The sequence below is a fragment of the Gracilinanus agilis genome, chromosome 6 (genome assembly GCF_016433145.1).
Source record: "Gracilinanus agilis isolate LMUSP501 chromosome 6, AgileGrace, whole genome shotgun sequence".
In the NCBI taxonomy this organism is placed as follows: domain Eukaryota; kingdom Metazoa; phylum Chordata; class Mammalia; order Didelphimorphia; family Didelphidae; genus Gracilinanus; species Gracilinanus agilis.
Window position 1 is genome coordinate 116,940,245 of NC_058135.1, and position 17,290 is coordinate 116,957,534.

The window sequence follows — 17,290 nt, forward strand, 5'->3', positions numbered from 1 at the left end:
TCCTCCAGATGAAAAGGCGTGGGCATTTTCTCCCCTCTTCCCATTTGTTTTACAAAATCAACTTCTGGGCAGCTTTCAGTTCAGCTGTTCCAGGAATGTGTGCTCTTCCCCCTATCCCCAACCCCTAGTGTTGGCCTGAAAAATGGATGTCACCATTGTAACTACTTATCGGAAGCAAACAAGCTTGGGAAAGTTAAGCAACTGCTTCTAGGGCTCCAAACTGACAGGAGGAGAAGGGGATGTGAGTTGCCTCTTGACCCTGTAAATAAAAGAAAGTTAACCATTAACACAAACTTCTGGGGGGCCTTAAATGGGAAGAAGAAAGCAGGGTAAGCCATCCATCCAGAACAGCTGTTCTTTGCCATTCATTCCCATCCCCTGAGAAGATGCTCCCAGGGAGGATCTTCTGCCTGGTCCTGTGTGTAGTGGGCACTACCTGGGTATGGTCCTTTTAATTTATTTTCTCCTTTATTCCTATATTATTTCTGGGTATCCCACAAAGATATCCATCAGGGATCTGTAGTTCTTGAGAGACTGGCCTGTCAACCTGGAATCATTACTATTTACAAGCTTCATAAATTTTCCTGCTCCTTGTCAGTTAGCAATTTGATGTTTCATGGCTGGGGATGCTTGGAATTGCCAAATCCCAGTTCCCTAGATAAGCCTGGCATGTTTCTGAACAATAACTGGAGGAAGAACTGCAATGATTCACAAGGGATGGACAGGAGAGTAGGTTGGGGAGTCTGGGGCAAGCTTTGTCATTCTAAACTGGCCCTGAGTAATCAAATCTTACTAGGATATTAGAAAGACCTGAAATCTCTGCAACTAGTAACCTAATACTTAGGTTCAGTAATTTTAATTAAGAATATTAGATGTCTCAGACTTTATGTTTAACTTCTTGATTTTTGTTACTTTGACAAGAAATATTATTTTTCCGGTACATTTTCATAGACATTTTACATTGTCCCTTTATAAAGGAAATAAGTAATCTTTAAAAATATATACATCATTTTAGACTCTTTGATAATAGACATGGAATCAAGGGAAGCCTAGATTCAAGATCTGACAGAAACCTTTCTAGTTGTATGACACGGAGTAAGTTAATCTCTCTGAGTCTCAATTTCCTCATTTGTGAAAGAGGGAGAGACTTGTATTTGCTGGTTAGGGAACTCCCTTGAAAATCAACTTCCTCCATCAAATTGGATCTATATCTTTATTTTTATTTATTTATTTACTTACTTAAAATTTTTTTAATTTTTAAAATAATTTTTCCTTTTTTTAAATTTAAATTTTGAATATTTTCCCATAGTTACGTGTTTCATGTTCTTTCCCTCTCCCCCAAACCACCCCCCATAGCCAATGCACAATTCCACTGGGTTTTACATGTATCATTGATTAAGACCTAATTCTATATTATTGATAGTTGGACTAGAGTTATCGTTTAGTGTCTACATCCCCAATAATATTCCCATCAGCTCATGTGTTCAAGCAGTTGTTTTTCTTCTGTGTTTCTCCTCCTACAGTTCTTCCTCTGAATGTGGCTAGTTTTCTTTCTCATAAGTCCCAGTATATATCTTTATAATTTATAACCTTAGAGACTTACCTAGAGGACTAAGAGGTTAACGCCCAGGGTCACAAAGCGTTTGAATCAACCCTTTCTGGCTTTCTATCTACTACAGAAAAATATTTCTTATTCCTAAAGATTAGGATAATAATACTAACACTACTGTCCAGTAGTGTTCAGCAAACCTTAAAATGCCAAATAAATGTGAATTATCATTTAGGTAGAAGCATGGGAACTTGGTAATATAGATAATAATGTTTTAGAAGTAATTAAGTCTCATGAACTAACCAAGCTTGCTGAAAATTGTTAATGTTTTCTTCAGGAAATTGTCTAAAAGCAGAAAAGCCACATATGACAATATTCCTAGTCTTGAAAAAAAAGCACTATGTGTTTATTGATGTGGGACTCACTCCTCATTTATCTGCAAGATGGTTCTAGTTTCTCTCTGTTAGACAAATTCACTGCCTTTGTTCTGGTGGTCGAAAACAGCAACTCTAGAGAAAGAATAGGGAAACGCAGAGGCACTTGATTGAGTTAGATTTGACTACTCAGCAATTCTAGCAAAAGATACAGTAGTGGACAAAGTGGAAAATATTAGCTAAAATAATGAAGCTTTGAGAAAAAAGAGATGATAGGAATTGAACATTGGATATGCTGTCAGTTATCAGACAGTTTTACTAAGCAATTTCTCTCTGTCTGTCTGTCTGTCTCTGTCTGTCTCTGTCTCTGTCTCTGTCTCTGTCTCTGTCTCTGTCTCTCTCTCTCTCTCTCTCTCTCTCTCGCCCTCTCCCTCTCTCTTTCCCCACTTCTCCCAAGAAGGGCAGGTTCTATGAAATGGTGATATCTTAAAAAATGGGAAAGGAATATCTGGTATTTTTAAAAAAGGCATTTAAAACCATTTTTATTTTAAAAAGGTATAAATATAACGAGGCTTTGGATAATATATGGATTTCAATTATTCTTGCTTTTTGGGTCCTTCATTACTATAGATAATAAGGACTTGATTTCATTATCTTTGGGTTACTTCAATTTGATGAATGGATTTTAATTGTTCCTTTGTAGCTTTTGTATGCAATGGATAAAAAAAATTTCATAATGGTTTGGATCCCTTAACAAGCTCTCTGGAGTTACTACCAGTTTTAGGAATTAGTCTTTCTCCTGGGCATATTAAAATGTTATCAACAAAGTCTTTAAAAAATTTGATAGTTTAAAAATAAAAATGGTGAAGCCCCGAATTTAGTTGTTTCTTTTCAAATTCATACTTTGAATCCAGAATCATAGTTGCTATTTGGGGAAATATGCATTTAGAATTGAGTAACTCAAAATAAAATTTCAATGACTGGCAATTTTTTTAATCCAGCTTTCACAGCTCCAAAACAGAAAAGCTCAAATGAAGAGAAAGAGGATTTTGGAATCTGAATATCATGATAATCATACCTGTCTCTGGCATATGATGAATGAAGCTATAAATTCATCTCTAAAGCTTACTAGCCTTGTGACTATGAGTAAGTCATTCGACTTCTCTGAGTCTCAGTTTCCTCATTTGTAAAATCGAGAGAGTAATATTTTTAGTACTTATCTCACATGGTTAGAATGAAGTTCAAACAAAATAATATATATATAAAGTGATCTGTAAACTTTTTGACCCTTTATAAATACCTTCTTTATTGTAGTCTGGTCTTTAGAGGAGGCTTCCTGGAAGAAGTAAGATGGATAGAATTTGGATGAGTCAGGAGGAAGGGATATTCCAAGTGGAAGAAGGGGTAGTGAAAAAAAAACTTTAAGGTCAGAATAAACAAGGTGTAGAGGAAAGAGAAGAGACTGATCTATCTGAAGGGAAGGATATGTATCTTGCAGTCTAAGAACTAGTGACCCTACAGCTTAATGAAGCTGCTGGACCTGGACCTGGACCTCCTTTCCGTATTGGATGGTCACTTTGGCAAAGGGTTGAGAAGACGCTGGCCAGATTCTCACTTGGATACTTCTGTAACCAATTCCCAACTAAGCCAGAAAACATGTTGAAATGCAGGCTTAACTACCTGCCTTCCAAAGTCTCTCTCTCTTTCTCTCTCTCTGTTTCTCAAGTCAGTACATAAGGGAATATGGAACCATTCAAGTTGTCTCAAAGTAGGAAAGAAGGGTATCTCTCCTTTCCAAAGCTCTAGAACCAACTCCATTCCTCATACTGTCACCAAAGGTGGCAAGTCCATTCTCCCCACCAATCTAGAACCATGTTCTACAAGCAGCAAGTAATGAAGGGTACTCCTTATCCCCAATTATTAATGTACATGGAAAAGTCCAGTCAAATCTGGCACCATATAGAGCATTTTGTTGAGAGAATTAGATCATTTTCCTGTTAAAATAACACTATCTAGTACTTATTTTGTGCTTTAAGGTTTGCAAAACACTTTACAAATTTTATCTTATTTTATTTTCCCAACAACCTTGGGAGGTCCATGTTATTATTATCTCCACTTTAAAAATGAAGAAGGTGAGTCAGACAGAGGTTAAGTGACTTCCCCAGGGTCACAGGGATGGAATATCTCTGGAGGAGGATTTGAATTCATTTGGAGCCCTTTTCAGAATTTATTCACTGGTGACAACTTTTTCATTTGCAAATCCACTTTGATGTTGTTTTCTTTTTCCTTTTGATTCTCTAAAGGCAACTAAAGATGAAGGAAGCTTCCTAGCCGAAGGAGGAGGAGTTCGAGGCCCCAGAGTTGTGGAACGTGTCCAGTCCTCTTGCAAAGAAACTGACTGGGAATTCTGTTCCGATGATGATTGGGTAAGGCAGTCTTTTTTTCAGTGGCTGATTATTTTAAGGTAGATTGCTATTCTTTCTACAACTCAGCATTACTGTGGCCCAAAATTCCTCAACCTGTGGCCAACCTGGTGATGATCACACCCTGCTCCACCTAACCCCCTATTTTAGGCTAACCCTTAAGTGGCAAAACTGCAGTTTCTCAACAGATTACACCTGGTCCTCCAGCTAGATAGAACCTTACAGAGCTTGTATCTTCCTGAAATAGTGTTTAAGAGGCCACAGCCACTTCTGAACCATGGTGAGGCAACAGAGGACTTTATTGAAAGAGATAAGACAAGGGAGGGGGAAAAAGAAGTCCAATACTAAGCCAAAATTTTGAAATGCTTATGCATTAGCAAAACTCTTTTGTTACAATCAACTAATTAGTGGTTCCAGGTTAGGAGTAGCCAAGTGGAAAAGAGACAAGCTCTAAAGATACTAAGATGACTTAGTGCAATGATATCTATTTATCTACCAGGGAAACACAATGTAGGGGGCTTACTAGCTTAAGGAGTTTTGGTTTCGACTAAACATGAGCTACAGTGTTATAGCAAATACTTGATGCCGAGATTCTAGGTATTCCCTGGAAATGACCTGGATGGTCCTTAGATGAGAAATTCTTAACTTGGAGTCTATGGTCTTATTTTAAAAAAATATTTTCATAATTGTATTTCAACATAATTGCTTTCTTTTGTCATTCTATGTATTTTATTTTATACATTTAAAAAGTTATTCTGTGTCTACAGATTTCACTAGATTGCCAAAAGGATCCATGACACAAAAAGAGGTTAAGAACCCTTGGGCTAGATGATATCTAAGTAGTACCTAGAGATTACCTTTGATTTCAAAGCTGAGTGGACCTTGGGCTTTGTTTTATAATTACATACATCCCCTTCCAACATTTCCAAGTGCCCAAAGCAATGCCACATACTACTTCTAAGTCAAGAAAATGTCATATGAATGAGGGGAAAGAAGCATGACTTCTGAAGGGGTCATGCATAATAAAAAACATATAAGATTTTCTTTCTATCTCCACTGATTGTAGTCTGAGGATTTTCATCTTTGACACCCTCAACATGCTGCTTTTTTTTGTTTTAACATTTTTTGTTTTAACATTAAATAATTCTTTAAAAAGTGGTCTCTTCTTTTCCCCCCTGTCCCTTTTTAGACATATAAGTGTCCTTCTGGCTGCAGGATAAAGGGGCTAATGGATGAAAGCAATGAAGATTTCAATAATAGAATTACCAGGATCAGAAACTTGTTGTTTGATTATCAAAGGAACAACAAAGATTCTAGCTCAGTGACCAGAAACATCATGGAGTTTTTGAGAAGGAACATGGCCAATGACAACAGTGAGTATTTGATACTTAGATTATGAAAACAAACAATACTTTCCTCGATGAAGATATTACTTTGAATTTCAACATATCATCAACATCATCAACAACAACAAAAGACAACAGTGCATTGACAAATACTATTTCATGTACCCACTCCCCCAACACCATGCCAGTGATGGAAGGTGGGACTGACTGAGGCTATCTTCATTCTACATAGAAACAAAGGCACCTCTGTGGTTGTGATTTGCTAGAGGAAGACATTGAAAGTCATATGTTGGAGTGAGGATTATAACCTAGGGAAACATTCGACCCACTGGATAATACTAAAAAAAGTCTCATTTTTAAAAAATCAGACCTGTGATTTTTTTGATGCCAGGAATTGTCAGTAAAGAAATTCTTTCTAATGACTGATTGGTTGGTATCTGATCCCTAACAGAGTTTTAGAGAATTGCTGGGGTATATCAAGAATTTAAATAATATACCCAGGATGACACAAGCAATATATATTAGAGGAAGGAATAAGCATTTATTAAATATCTACTATATGCTAGACACTAAGCTAAATACTTTGCAAAAAATATCGCATTTGATCTTCACAACACCCCTGGAAGTATTATCCTCATTTTATAGTTGAGGAAACTGAGGCATACAAGGTTAAATGAGTAGTTCAGGATCACAGAGTTAGGAAGTATCTGAGGCCAGATTTCAACTCAGGCCTTCTTGTCTGCAGGCTCAATCTTCTAATCACTGTACTGCTAAGTTATTTACAGCAAGGTAGAATTTAAATCTGGGTCATCATGATTCTGAGGACATCTACCTGTCCACATGACACCACGTTACCTCTTGCCTTTTCGTAATTACCATTTTAAAACATATGGAAACTATGGTGGTGGTGGTGGTTGGTTTTTTCCTGGCAAGACTTATAATTTCATCCCACTGGGAACACAACACAACAAGGTCACCCAGTTGTTGCTTTGAGTGGCATAGAGAGGGAATGGTTTAATAGATGGTCTTTGAAATTTATCATATCCTGTGGCCAACCCAGTAGAAGTTATTTTCCAAACTTAGTAAAGCTTGTCCTCAGAGGACAAACAATTGGTCATCTGGCTCAGACTTTCTAGTTTGCTAGATAAAACCTGGCAGATCTAGAGCTCCCTCAGGCATGATCAAGAACAGGAAGAGAATTCCAGTGGATGTTAAGCAATGTTATATTCCAAAAGTCACGTGATTAATTAACGTAGTTCTATAAATTAAGGATACAAGACCTATTTCGACTAAATATCTATGGATCATTGTTTTTTTTTTTAATGTAGAAGTATGGTTTATATGTCCTTTTGGTCATAGTTACTCTAAGCAAGACACTTGGCAATTATTACTCATGTCTCCTATTTCAGATAATAATAATGCACTTAGCCAAGTGACAGATGATCTAAGAAGAAGAATTGAAGTCCTAAAGCGCAAAGTGACTGAACAAGTACAAAATATTGTTTCTCTGCAGACCAACATCCGTAATCAATTAGTGGAAATGAAACGACTAGAGGTAGGTGACTCATGAACCTGGTGCCCTTGTTTCCAAATAACAGGTATGAAGGGAGGAGGAACACTCATTTTCTAGTCTTCCGAATGCCCTCCAAACAGTTCACTTTTATAGGATGTCCCTTGACTGCTGCTTCCTATGAACTTAGAACCTCAGCCTCTAGTCAAAATAGCAAAGTTAGACCCCAATTCACATTGCCTTCCTGGCTAACCATAAGGGAAAGCGCTGAAAAGCCCTAGCTCCCCAATAGATCCTGGGATTATACATTTTGAATTTAGAAGAGAAACTAGAAGCATTCTAATCCCTCCTCCCCCCACCCCCCATTTATAAATGAGGAAATTGAGACCCAAACAAGTTAATTGATTTCCTCTAGTTCACATAAGTGGTATGTGACAAAGATAAACGACAGGATCATAGGATTTTTAGCTCAAAGGACCCTAGAAATGATCTCATCTAATCCTGTCACTTTATAAATGAGGTGACTGAGGTCAAGGGAGATTAATGACTTACCCAAGGTCACATAGACAGTGACAAAGGTAAGATATGAACCCAGGTGCTTCTGCCTCCATGCACTAAGTTTTTATTTTTTCAATGTCACATTGCCAACAAACACTAGCTCTTATTTGAGAATTCTTTACTAGATGGAATGTTAATCTCTTTTGATTATGTTATACTACCAGAAAACCTTCACTTTTCCTAGATCCTCTATTAGATAGAAAATGGGAAAGTACTGGCTGGCATGTCTATGAGTCAAGAAAATGAATATGGTTACCTGGAAACAAGTGGACCATCAGGGCCTTAGCCATCATAGTTTATGACCCTTGCCTTTCTTCTTCTCTTTCTGTCTCTCTAGGTGGACATTGATATCAAGATCCGGTCCTGCAAAGGGTCATGCAGCAGGTCTTTAGAACGTGAGCTTGACATAAAGAGCTATGAAGACTACCAGAAGCAACTTGAGCAGGTTGCATCCATCAATTTATACCCCAGTAAAGAGGTCCAATACTTGCCCAAATTGAAAATGAAACAAGTGAATTTTCTGGCTCCTGGGGAGTTCAAAAGCCAGGATAGTACCGCAGAATGGAAAGCATTAACAGAGATGAAGCAGATGGAGATGGTATTGGAGATACCAGGCAGAGATAAGAATTCCCCAACAGGTTCTTCTACTCAGGGAATAGGCTCAGAACTTGGAAACACAAGAGGTTCTGGCAATTATAGATTTGAAAGTTCTGGGAGTGAGAATTTTGGAACCCAGAATCCTGGAAGCACTGGATCAAGACCCAGGGAGAACCCTGGATCAGACAGCTTCAGACCTGATAGCTCAGGGCATGAGAGCATTGGACATGGGAGCTCAAGGCCTGCACATCCAGATTGGGGTCATACAGATTGGAGCAGAGCTGAGGAGCCATCAGGGGATGTGAGCTCAACGGCAAGTGGAACTTTCCATGTGAGCAAACAAGTTTCTGGAGGAGAGAAAGAGTTTGTGCTGAGTGGAGGAAAGGCCACATCTGGTGCCACCACTACCACCCGCCATTCATGTTCCAAAACTATCACCAAGACTGTTGTGGGTCCTGATGGCAAAAAGCAAGTGACCAAAGAAGTGGTCAACTCAGAGGACGGAGCTGATTGCTCTGATTTTGATTTTGAGCACCCTGACGAAAGCTCATTTTCTTTCACTGGCCTAAGTAGCCTAGATGACTTCCGTCGTCGACATCCTGAACATGCTGACTTCTTCAACACCGGAACAACTGGGTCCAGATTCCATAGTACAACCCACCGAGGGGATTCTAGATATGTTTCAGAGGCATCCCAAGGAGCTGGTAGTAAATTCTTTACTCAAGACTCAGGGTCACATCTGGATATTGGAGAACCTGACTTTGTCCCCCACAGAGAAGCAAGCACTAGCTCAAGTCACAAAACATCAGTATCCAGTAGCAAGACTTTCAGCAAAGGAAACAAGAGCTTCAAAATGGCGGACGAAGCTGATGGGGAGTTTCAGAGAGAGGAAGGCACATTCCTCCAAGCCCGTAGTAGCAAAAGAAGTCATGGTAGAACCCGCAGTGCCCGAGGTACCCAAAAATTCTTCTGAAACCCAATTTTGAGCTAGCCTTATCAAATACTTCCAATGCTAGCCCAGTCAGATATATCTAACATTAAGAATGCACAGTTGGTGAGTGCCCCTTCCTGTACCCCCTCTCCCATTTCACTGATTAGTCTGTCCCATATATCTCAGTTGACATTTAGAATAGCTAAGATAATAGGAGGGGAAAAAAAGCTACAAAACAGTAATAATAAGTGATCTTTAAATATCATCACTGCTGGTCGCCTACCACTTATGATATTCAAATAAAGCTCTGTATTTCTCTGAGAAAAACCCTATGTGAATTGTCCTTTTTTTTGCATAGGTTCTAGCCCAATACATCCTGAGAGGCCAGGATCTGTTTTAATTCTATTTGGGTCCAGGCCTGACTTTAGAACCTTGACTGAGCATAACTTCTGCCAACCAGCTCAAATTTTCTTTTTAGACTGTGATGATGTCCTGCAAATACACCCTTCAGGTGTCCCAAGTGGTCTTTTCAATATCAAGCCAGCAGGATCCAGTAAGTTTGTTTCTGTTTATTGTGACCAAGAGACCAGTTTGGGAGGATGGCTTTTGATCCAGCAGAGAAGGGATGGATCTTTGAATTTTAACCGGACATGGCAAGACTACAAAAAAGGTTTCGGCAAGGTCAATGACGAAGGGGATGGAGAGTTCTGGCTGGGTAATGAATACCTCCACTTGCTGACTCAGAGAGAGTCTGTCCTCCGGGTAGAACTGGAGGACTGGGATGGGAATGAAGTATATGCTGAGTATAACATCCATGTTGGCTCTGAGGCAGAAGGGTATGTTCTACAGATTTCTTCCTATGAAGGAAGTGCTGGAGATGCTCTGATTGAAGGTTCTGTGGAGGAAGGGCCTGAGTACACTTCTCACGCCAACATGAAATTCAGCACCTTCGACAGGGACAATGACCAGTGGGAGGAGAACTGTGCTGAAATGTATGGAGGTGGCTGGTGGTACAACAACTGTCAGGGGGCCAATCTAAATGGTGTCTACTATCCTGGGGGGCCTTATGATCCCAGAGACAATAGTCCTTATGAGATTGAAAATGGAGTGGTTTGGATCCCTTTCCGGGGTTCTGACTATTCCCTCAAGAGTGTTCGCATGAAAATTAGGCCCCTAGAGACCCACTGGCCAGAATAGGAGGAAGAAAAGAAAGACTCTTTTGTTGTTATGCTTGTGTCTTGAAGTTGGAAAAGAAGGCAGAGGGACAGAGGAGTTAGGGGGAATGGGTCCTTGAGTTCCAACAAATCCCAGGTGCTATTTGATTTCCCATGGTACTGTAGTAAAATGCAACTGAGATATATTTGTACTTCTAAAAATAAAGTTCTATGATTTTTTTTCACTTCTAAAATAACTTTCAGAGTTTTTTTTCTTTTTTCCCCTCCATTTAATCCTCAGCATGAACTGAACCATTTCACTTCCCTCATTCCTCATTCCCATCTAGGACATGATGATGTATGTAAAAAGTCACTTTTAAATATTAGGAAAAGGGATTGGACCTCTTGTTTTACTGATAAGGAGATAGATAGCACCATGACTAGAGGGTTAGATATGGAGGCTTCTTGGAAGGCTTGAGACTAATTCCTACTGCTGACACACACTAACGAGGTGGCCCTAGGAAAGTCACTTAACCTCACTCTGTCCCAGTTTCCTCCTTTGTGAAATAAGGACGATAGCAGCATCTATCTCCCAGAGTTGTCATGAAAGTCCACTGATGACACATAGGTAAAAAGCTTTGCAAACTTTGATGAACTGCATAGATGCTTGTTATTATATAGGGAACTCCCTTTGTCAACACAGGTCACATATTCTCTGGTAGCCTTATGTAGCTTCCAGACATTGTGAGATTAAGAAAATTGACCATGGTCATAGATTCAGGTTGTTTCAGAGGCAAGACTTGAACTTAGGTCTTTCTGAATCTAAGGCTAACTATTGATCTATTATGCCACATGATCTCTTTTTAAAAACTACTTTTAAAATAAATGTGTCCAATTTTAATGCCAGAAAAGCTTGCTTTCCAGGGTATTTTAGGTATTATTCAGTGACACATCAAATTGCATATGCTTTTTGGAATGGGAAGTTAGGTGTGAGTTCATCTGGCATAATTTGTAGAAATAGCTCTAGATTCCAAAGGACCATAGTTTTATCAGTAACTACTTCCCAAATTCTGATGAATATTAAATAGACTTTGATACAGCACCAGTCGCAACTCCAAGCCCACGTAGATACCCCCAGAATATCCTCATTAAACACTTTGAAGACATAAAGGGAGAAAGGGACCAAACACTGGGTGCCTTCCAGAACCTATTCCCTACAGCATCACCAGTCCCCCTGGCACTGACTCTCCACAAACATCCATGCCCACCACACACAGAAAACTGCAAATACAACAGCCCCCTTCTTACTGTCTGGATCTCCCCAAGCTCTTGGCAGAGGTGCCCCTCAGGGCAGGTCTTTGGAACCTCATGACTTCCTATGCTATGGGAATGTCCCAAGCAGAGCTGCCACCAGAATCTTAGGACCTCTGGTAAATTCAGTTGTTGTTGTCATAGTGAGAGTGATATGTGTGAGTGTGTGTGTGCACAGGTAACAGTTTGTCCTGGTATAGTACGGTATCGCTGGAACCCTGGAAGAGATGTACGAGTTCTGTAGTGATGGCTCAGAGGACAGGTGCCCCTGTTTGGGCATAGTGAATCTGGGGAACACCTGAGAACAGTGGAGAAAGGTAAGGGGATGGAGAGGAAGTGGTTGTGTCAGAGAATGGAAAATCCATGGAGAGAAAGCAGGAGGGGAGTGGGGCAACAGATGGAGGAAGTATATTCCTCCCCAGGATATTAATCCCCTTGGAGAAAGCCCTCACTGCCCTGCCTTGGCAATGTCCCCAGTGTAGAAAGGGAGAAGAAGATTGAGGGACGGAACAGTGAAAAATCTTATTTAAGGCTGTCAGTATCTTGCCCTATTCTTTGTGAAGTAGGGAGGTCCTCCCTGAAAGAGCCAGTACTCTTCTAGGGGTGGCAATCAGGGGCGAAGTCAAGGGGACAAACAGTTATGATACAAAAGAGAGGTCTAAGACAAGTCCTACCAGATATTTGAGGTGGGGAGTCCCCTTGGGGTGGGGATTGGGACACAGTTCCTGTTGGTGGTGGTGGTAGGATCAGAGAAGGCTTCATAGACAAACCACTCCAGGATCTTTGCCAAGAAAATTCCAAATGGAGTCACTAAGAGTTGGACATAACTGAAAACAATTGAACAACAATATAATTTAGCAGGTCTTAGCTCATATTTTGAATTAGTGGATTTTCCATGCCAGTTTTGACTGTTAATGCCTGTGTGGTATGCTATAGTCAATAGACAGTCAGGAGACCTGGATTCTAATTTTGTGTTCATTTCTAACTTGCTCTCTGGACTATTTGAACTGTGAGAAGTCTAGATAATTTTTTATCTTATTTCTAGATAATTCTTCCCATTTCTAGCATTCTATTGTTAAGCATAACAGAGGCTTTTCTTACAACCACAGCCCACAAAACACTTTAAAAACATCACGTCACAGGTCTAAATCCTCTTTCTGTAAAACAGATAAGTTTCATTTATCAGAGTTTGGCAAACAGAAATAAAGTTTATTCAAGGTCTTTTAGCCAGAAAGGCATAGCAGGGTGCTCTAGGAGTGTGTTTCTTAGATGATAACCAAATTACTTTGAAGAATACGAGCTGTAAGTTATTTAAACATCAACCCCAAAGGATTTTCCTAAATTGTTAAAATTTGAGGAGGTAGATAGTAGAATTGTTGGAAATTTTAGTACAAGAAAATTAGGCATCTTGGAAACATACTCTCGCTAAGATAAAATACATAATTGTTAAGAGGCATGGCAAATAGAACACTGCTCTTAGAGGTAGAGAAATCTGTTTGGATCCTGCCTGGGACACTTAGTAGCTGAGCAATTAAATAAACTATTCTCACCCACAGCTCCTCATTCATAAAACGAGGATAAATGAGGTGCTCCCATCTTACAAGAATGTGGGAAGGATCAAATGAGATGTCAAAGCACTGTGAAAACCTTAAAGTGTTCACTATATCAGTGTTAGTTATTTTAAAGCAATCTTCAAAAATGGACCCTGAAAATACGATGCAGTTTTATTTCACATTTTGTGGTTCAGAAAATTAGTTAGAAAGAATAAGAAAAAAAATGCCCACAAAAAGCTTATTACAATAAAACCTCCAGTAAGCTGTTGCACCCATCAGATGTCCTTCAGATTGGGAGATAAGGAAGTTTATTCACCTCCATGAAGTCAGGCTCAGCTGTTTTTCTAATCCCACTGAGTTATCTGAATTCATTTGCTCAATCTCTCCTCATATCCAAGGACATCGTCCCTTTGTGAAACAGTTGGCTAGGGTTAAGAGTGATCTCTGCTTCCATGGAACAGGATTTGTTTTCCTCTCCAGGAAACTTACTGTCACATCTGTGGATAAGACCTACAATGTTGGTGGTACTGACACCATTTTTAAACCGAAAGAAACAACCAGGTTATTTTCCCTATGAAAGTAATGACTTTCTCATGTGAAGATGACATTAATGACTACTCCACATGTTTTGAATTATTTTTCCAGTACAGTTGATAAATTTGTGAGGGGAACTCAATTTTCCTTGTGACCAACCAAATGCATTTACCAGTTGAGGCTGAGACTGGCGGGCAATTTTTGGAAAAGGGCAAAGCTAACTTGCCCACCTTTACAAATAAAACTTCTTGATAAATAAAATCATTTCGGATAAATGTATTTGTTAATGATCTTATATAGAAAGTCATTTTAACTGTCCATCGGTTTCGACATTCCCTAACTGGTTATATTCTGATACTGGTATAGAGTAACAAAGAGTCAATTACTCTTCAAGTTAAGGGTGGTTACCTATTAGAATGCAGAGCAATTATAATATACTGATTTAACGAAGAATCGGTTAAAACAGTCCTAGAGTATTGTTACAAATCGGTCTTAGAACATGTTAAAAGTTTGAGAGTGTTGTGACATGTAAAATGAGTAATTTTGGATACATTAAATTGAAAAGTTTTTGTACAAATAAAACAAATGTTGCCAAGATTAGAAAGAAAGCAGAAAATTTGGGAAAATTTTTTCTTAGTCTCTCAGAGAGAGAGAGGTCTTGTATCTCAAATACATAGTGAACTTTGTCAAATTTATGGAAATATGAGCCATTGCCTAATTGATAAGTGAACAAAATATATGAATTGTTTTCAAATAAGAAATGGTACAGATGAAAAAGGCACATGAAAAATGCTCTAAATCACTGTTGATTAGGGAAACAAAACAATTCTGAGGTAACATTTCACACCCATCAGTTTGGCTAAAATGACAAAAGGGCAAAATGACAAATGTTGGAGGGGACGTGGAAAAATGGGGATATTGATATTTTGTTGGTGGAACTGCAAACTGATCTAACCATTTTAGAGAGCATTTTGGAATTATGCCCAAAGAACTATAAAACTGTGTATATCCTTAAACCCAGCAACACCATTGCTGGGTCTATTTCCCAGATGTTAGAGGGTGAAGGGTTGGGAAGGAGCCAATATTCTCCAAAATATTTTAGCAGCTCTCTTTGTGGTGGCCAAGGACTGAAAATCAAGGAGATGTCTATCGATTGGGGAATGGCTAAACAAATTGTGGTATATGATTGTGATGGAATACTACTGCACCATAAGAAATGATGTGCAGATTAATTTTTTAAAAACTTGGAAATAACATGAGATAATAAAGACCTAAGCAAGTGGAACCAAGTGAACACCATATACAACTACAGATTTGATATTTGAAGAATAACTTGTAAATGTTAACCCCCAGGAAATGAACTGAGAAGTGGAAGATGAGATATAATCTATATATTTTGCCATATAATGTCTTCCATGGTATGAGGAGGGAGAGGAGGGGTTGAACTAAAAAAAGGAATATGCTAAAGAAATGTTTTCCTTATTAATATGGTCCTAAAAATAAAAATCATAATGTTTCATATTTATAAAGTTCTTTCTATACATCATGCCATTTGAGCCTTATACCAAGTAAATCAAACCTGTTATTATTTTATTGTATTAGTCTTCTACTAAAGTTCTATTCCAATGCCTTTTTGTGGCATAAAAGTTTTTAAAAGGCTCTATTGGGGGGCAGCTGGGTAGCTCAGTGGATTGAGAGCCAAGCCTAGAGACGGGAGGTCCTAGGTTCAAATCTGACCTCAGATACTTCCTAGCTGTGTGACCCTGGGCAAGTCACTTGACCCCCATTGCCTACCCTTACCACTCTTCTGACTTGGAGCCAATACACAGAATTGACGCCAAGACGGAAGGTATGGGTTTAAAAAAAAGGACTCTATTAAGCTGGAAAGTTTTGAGTACTTTTGAGAATCCAAAAAGCCTGAGTTGCAAGTTCAGACTATTCAAGGAATATTGATTTCTTCCCTCAAAAGGAAAGATATGAATTGTGTTCATATACATAGAGATAAAGGCTGGGGATCTCCCCATAAGATAGATGAATATGGAGATTTCAATGACTTCTCCAATAGCATAGATGAAGAGTAGGAGTTTGGCTTAGTAGAAGAACATCACACTCAGATACAGAAGAACTAAGTGGGAATTCTATATCTAAAATTCATTTGCTGTATAAACTTGGGCAAATCACAAAATTATAGAATGTGTGAATTAGAAGGGACTCTAGAAACTTTCTAGTCCGATTCATACCTAAAATGAATCTCTTCTACAACATGCCTAACAAACGGTAATACATTCTTTACCTGAAGACCCAAAGACTTCCAATGAGCTACCTCTGGAGGCAGTAATAAGCCCATTTCCACTTTGGGATATTTCTAATTGTTGAAAGTTTTGTTTTGTTTGTTTTTTTTTAATAGGGACAGAGCCAAGATGGAAGAGAAGGTACATGGACCTGTCTGTTCTCTACCAAATTACTTAACCAAAACTTTGATATAATCCCTCAAAATGAATTCTAGAGTGACAGAACCTTCAAAAGGATGGGTGGAAATAATTTTTTCAGACCAAGACAACATAGAAGGGGGGCAGCTGTGTAGCTCAATGGATTGAGAGTCAGGTCTAGAGACAGGAGCTCCTAGGTTCAAATATGGCCTCAGACACTTCCCAGCTGTGTGACCCTGGGCAAATCACTTGACCCCCATTGCCTAGCCCTTACCACTCTTCTGCCTTGCAATCAATACACAGTGTTGATTCTAAGGTAGAGGTAAAAGTTTTTTTTTTTAAACCCTTACCTTCCATCTTGGAGTCAATACTGTGTATTGTAATACTAGCATCACCTCAGGAACTGAGTCTACCTGTAGCAGTTTTTTTAAAGTAAAAAGACAATAAAAAGGCTGGAAAATGAGCAAACAACAAAATTTAACGAAGAAAATTATTTTGGTGATAGGGAAGACTAAAATACAAACTCAGAAGAAGACTATGAAGTCAAAATTGCTACATCCAAAGCCTCTTTTATCCTCCATGCCTTTGTCTTTTAAAGGGATCTGCACAATAATAACCCTTCTATTTCAACTTTTGCTGTTTTTATATGCTAGCTGGCATAGTTGGGTCTTCCATCTGTAGTTATTGATAATGTAAGGGTGAATGATAAATCCTAAACTCTGGATTGTGGGCTCAGCTGGTGTCTGGTTTTTAATCTAGACTATCTGGAGTAGTAATCAGTGTCTAATTCAGTGAGTATGGTCATGTGGCTGGTCAGTTGCTTTTGTGCCCCAGACTGTGGCTCCAAGGAAATATAGAACAAATAAATTTCGATGAGTTTGAGGGTTAGAGGAGTGAGTCTAATAGCACTAAGATCTTGCATGATTAGGGAGGTAACACCAGGGGTAATGGGAGGGAGGGAATAAGAGGTAGGGGAACAGTAAAAGTTAAATACTGAAAGTAAGACTGGTGGAAAGAAGGA

General features: G+C 38.9%; 1 protein-coding gene across 1 annotated transcript; it reads left to right on the forward strand.

The window, feature by feature from the left end:
* The first annotated feature begins 359 nt into the window (after window positions 1–359).
* FGA (fibrinogen alpha chain) lies at window positions 360–10,696 on the forward strand. The gene is made up of 6 exons (XM_044680947.1): window positions 360–440; window positions 4,227–4,349; window positions 5,536–5,719; window positions 7,102–7,247; window positions 8,098–9,310; window positions 9,767–10,696. The coding sequence occupies exons 1-6, from the start codon at window positions 387–389 to the stop codon at window positions 10,483–10,485; spliced, it is 2,439 nt and encodes an 812-aa protein (XP_044536882.1). The 5' UTR covers window positions 360–386; the 3' UTR covers window positions 10,486–10,696.
* Window positions 10,697–17,290: the final 6,594 nt, after the last annotated feature.